Genomic DNA, 3537 nt, shown 5'->3' with positions numbered 1-3537 from the left:
TTCCGTGTTTGATGCCACCCTTGTCATTCACTGCACATGCAGCCTTGTATCAGGCTCCAGTATTGTAAGCCAACAATTCCATCATACCATTACTTGTCAAAATGATGCAAGACTTCTCGCTAGAATCAAATATATTTTAGACAGAAGCGAAACCCATTTTGCAAGGCCAGCCATGAACACTTCTGAACCATTCCCATGCGCAGAGCTTGAACGGAGAGACGACGATGCCCTTTTCCAAAGAAGGACGATTGTCTATATGTGGTCTTTTTGGGTTGTTTTGGACTCAGAAAAAGGCATTTTTGCATCCGTTCTCCGTATGGACGGCAAACCTTTTCAGTGCAAACCTTGCAGAGGTTCCGCTTACAGAAGAGGTACGTGTATACATGTAGAATCTTGTCGAGTCTCTAACAAGTGCGTTGAGAATGTGGGCGACAATTCGGAGACCGCGTCAAGTTTCGAACAAGCTTTGAGGAGGTCGATAGAGAGACAAATTTACGTAATATTCCGGTGAAGATCAATGACATTGATACAATTAGAAAGTACGCAAAAATAGTCATCCCCCGTAGTCTTCTTCTATGTAGAGTCGATCCAAAACAGCACCCTGGCGATAGCAAATCAATTGGAAAATCTGAAATCTGGATACATCCTTCATTTGTCAGACGCCGGGCGTTCCACCTGTCCCAGGTGTGATCGGCTTCAAGCCAAACATTCATTCTCGCAATTCAGGACTATTAAACTCTTCACTTTAAGTCATGGTGTCCCAATGGTCCGGTTTGTAGACTGGGAGTGTCTAACATGCATGAAACTCGTACACTTCATGGGTAAGTGGGCTGGAGTGTTTCCAATCCGCAGAGACTCGGCATTCGCAATGGAGCTTCTTTACATCCGGATCCACAGTGTATGCCAGCAGGGTGTAGCATAAATACCGGTATGTTTATATTAGATTTAGAATTAGATCTAACGCTGTAAGGTACGGACCTTACAGCGTGCGCGCGCATACCTTACGGCGTGCGCACCAACACGTGCATCAAACGTGTAGCACACGTTTTGCTGTCAGCCCCGACGGCTGACAGTGTTACAGTGCGGGTCGGCCCGCCCTGTCTACAGTAAGCCGACTACAGTACAGTCCGTGCTGTACTGTAGACGGTTAATTAACTTGTACAATAAATAAAGGGAGCGACCGCCGGCGGAGGGACCCGAGCTAGGCAAACCTCCACCGACGGTCTACCTCCCAGCTTACTCTTAACTTTTGCCCGGCCGATCTGCGACAGTTAATTAGCTACCGCTCGGGTAGTGGACGCGCGCGACGACGTCGGCGAGCTCGGGTCTGCCTCTGACATTCAGTACCGGATCGTCAACCAGTAGTGCTCCGGGGCGTCGAGGCGTTGATCCGCTCGTCTACGCGCGCGTTCTCGCCGACGCCGCTCTACCACCCGCTACTGGCCCGTGTAGTGCAATAATCGACTACACCGTGAGGGGGTGAAAAGAAAAAGAATTGAGGCGTATGACAAATTGGGGGGGATGACAAGTGAAAATTATTTCACTTTATTATTTTAATCATTAATTTTAATTAGTTGCATATTAGTTATTTAACATTAGATTAGATCTAGGATCTAGCGCCGAGAGCTACTGTAGTGGCTCCGGCGGGGCGATATATACCTTGGCCCTCTGACCACCAGTCAGTAAAGGTAACCCGAGTTGCCAGAGTTGAATATCGCCTTGGTCGAAGTCCGTCTTTCCCAAGACGCTCCCTTTTACCACAGATTACGTTATCCTTTGCGCGCCGGGGTTCCCTTCCTTTTCCTTTATTTCACCTATCCATTTCTATTTCTATCTCTATTTCTATGCCCTTACCTTGTGTTGGTTCCACAGTGCCTGATTGCGATCCGCATTGTGACGACGGGAGTCATCGGACTCTTGTGATGGCTCTTTTGTTTGTTGTTGGTGCCATCGGCTTTGGTTGCAACCGGACCGGTGTAGGTGTCTTAGCCATTGGGCGACACGTGGGTGTAGCGCTGCTACTTGTTTACGTCCCCCGACGGAGGCTGTTGCGACGACGTCTCCCTCGAAGGTCCTGCTGTGTATACAGGACAGTGTTGGTTCCATCGGATACAGGTTGCGACCGTTCCGGTGTCGGTACTTTGCCATCGGGCAGTACGGATGTGTAGCGCTGCTACGTGTTTGCTGGTTCCCGACGGGCTGCGTTGCGACGCCCCCGTCGAAGACCTTATCAAGTGTATAAGGTGTAACAGGTGCTCCGCGAGCATTGGATCTACGACCCATCAAGTCCGGCTTCTTAATCACCGCCCCGAACTCGCCGAGCAGCTGCCTGTACAAGAATCTACCACCATTCGTCCCGGGCCGGGCATCTTCCTTTTGCCCCCCCCCGTATCAGGGACTTGAGCTACTGTGGGCCGCAGACCCACTTCAAGGGAAAGGGAGAATCGGACACTCCGTAGGGCTGTTCCGTCGGCAACTCTTGTTGGTTGTTGTTTGTTGGTTGTGTTGTCGCTGGACCGTTGGACCCTGGTTCCGGCCTGACAGGCACATTGCACTACAGCCCGTGCCAGGTGGTGTTGGGTTGGTCTAAGACCCTCGGTACCGCCGATCCGGGGCCTTCGCGCCGAACGCTGCAAACACCCCTCCTCCGTGTGGGGGTGTTTTTGCGACACTGGTCTCCCGACCTAGAATACCTTCAAGATCACGCCGAGAAGGTTGTCCTTTACGTCGGCGTCCGTACGCCTTGAGATGAGCGCCGAGTACCCGACTTCGATCCGCTCCGAGCCGGCGGATGTGCGAGAGGCCGCGCTACGCGTCCAAGTGGGCGACGGCGACGCAGGTCCTCGAGACCGCGAACCGTCGCCTGACTTCTCCAAAGGACGCGCTCGCACGATGTACGATCGCATCGCGGAGTACATCGAAGATTTCCGAACATCTCTCCGTATGGACGTCTCTAGCATCGTCTACTCCCGCTGTATGGAGGACTTGCGCTCCCTCCGCGAAGGAAAGTTCGAGCGCGTAACTCAGTCCTTGGAGAACCTGCGCGCGCTCGTCGACCAGCTGTACGCCCGTTTGGTGCTGGTCGAGGACGCGCGCATGGATTCCCCCGCCGTCGAGGTTGCGGGTCGACCCGCCAGTGCCAACTACGGGGTTCGACGAGACCCGCAAGCCTTCCCATTAGCCGAACAGATGGGAACGTTCGCGCACATGGCGGCGGAGCCTAACTCAACTCGCCGCCGTGCCCGTGAGATGGAACAGACCTCGGCCGAGGGGCCGCCCGGAGCCCCCTCGAGTAGGTCCGGTGCCACTGTTCCCCCGGGCCCGTTCGGATCGCAAGAGTGGCCCCTGGCTGGTGCCATCACCAGCCAGAGGGCGGAGGACATCAAGCCGACGGCGGACGCGAACTTCCCGTCCGAGACTCAAGCCCTGCCGCATGCCTCGGGAAGCATGCAGCAGTCACGACGGGTACGGACCGAACTCGACCAGGGCCGTGGAGGAATCGCACGCGGATCACGGGAACCGATTCTTCCCTCGATC

General features: G+C 54.2%; 1 protein-coding gene across 1 annotated transcript; it reads right to left on the bottom strand.

Moving 5' to 3' along the window:
* Positions 1 to 815: 815 nt before the first annotated feature.
* CHC_T00003049001 (hypothetical protein) lies at positions 816 to 998 on the bottom strand. Its single transcript, XM_005714873.1, has one exon. The coding sequence runs from the start codon at positions 996 to 998 to the stop codon at positions 816 to 818; it is 183 nt and encodes a 60-aa protein (XP_005714930.1).
* Between the last annotated feature and the right edge of the window lie 2539 nt (positions 999 to 3537).

The sequence above is a fragment of the Chondrus crispus genome, genomic scaffold (assembly GCF_000350225.1).
Source record: "Chondrus crispus Stackhouse genomic scaffold, scaffold_17, whole genome shotgun sequence".
Lineage (NCBI taxonomy): Eukaryota > Rhodophyta > Florideophyceae > Gigartinales > Gigartinaceae > Chondrus > Chondrus crispus.
The sequence above is the reverse complement of the archived record's forward strand: the minus strand, read 5'-3'. Positions and strand labels throughout refer to the sequence as shown.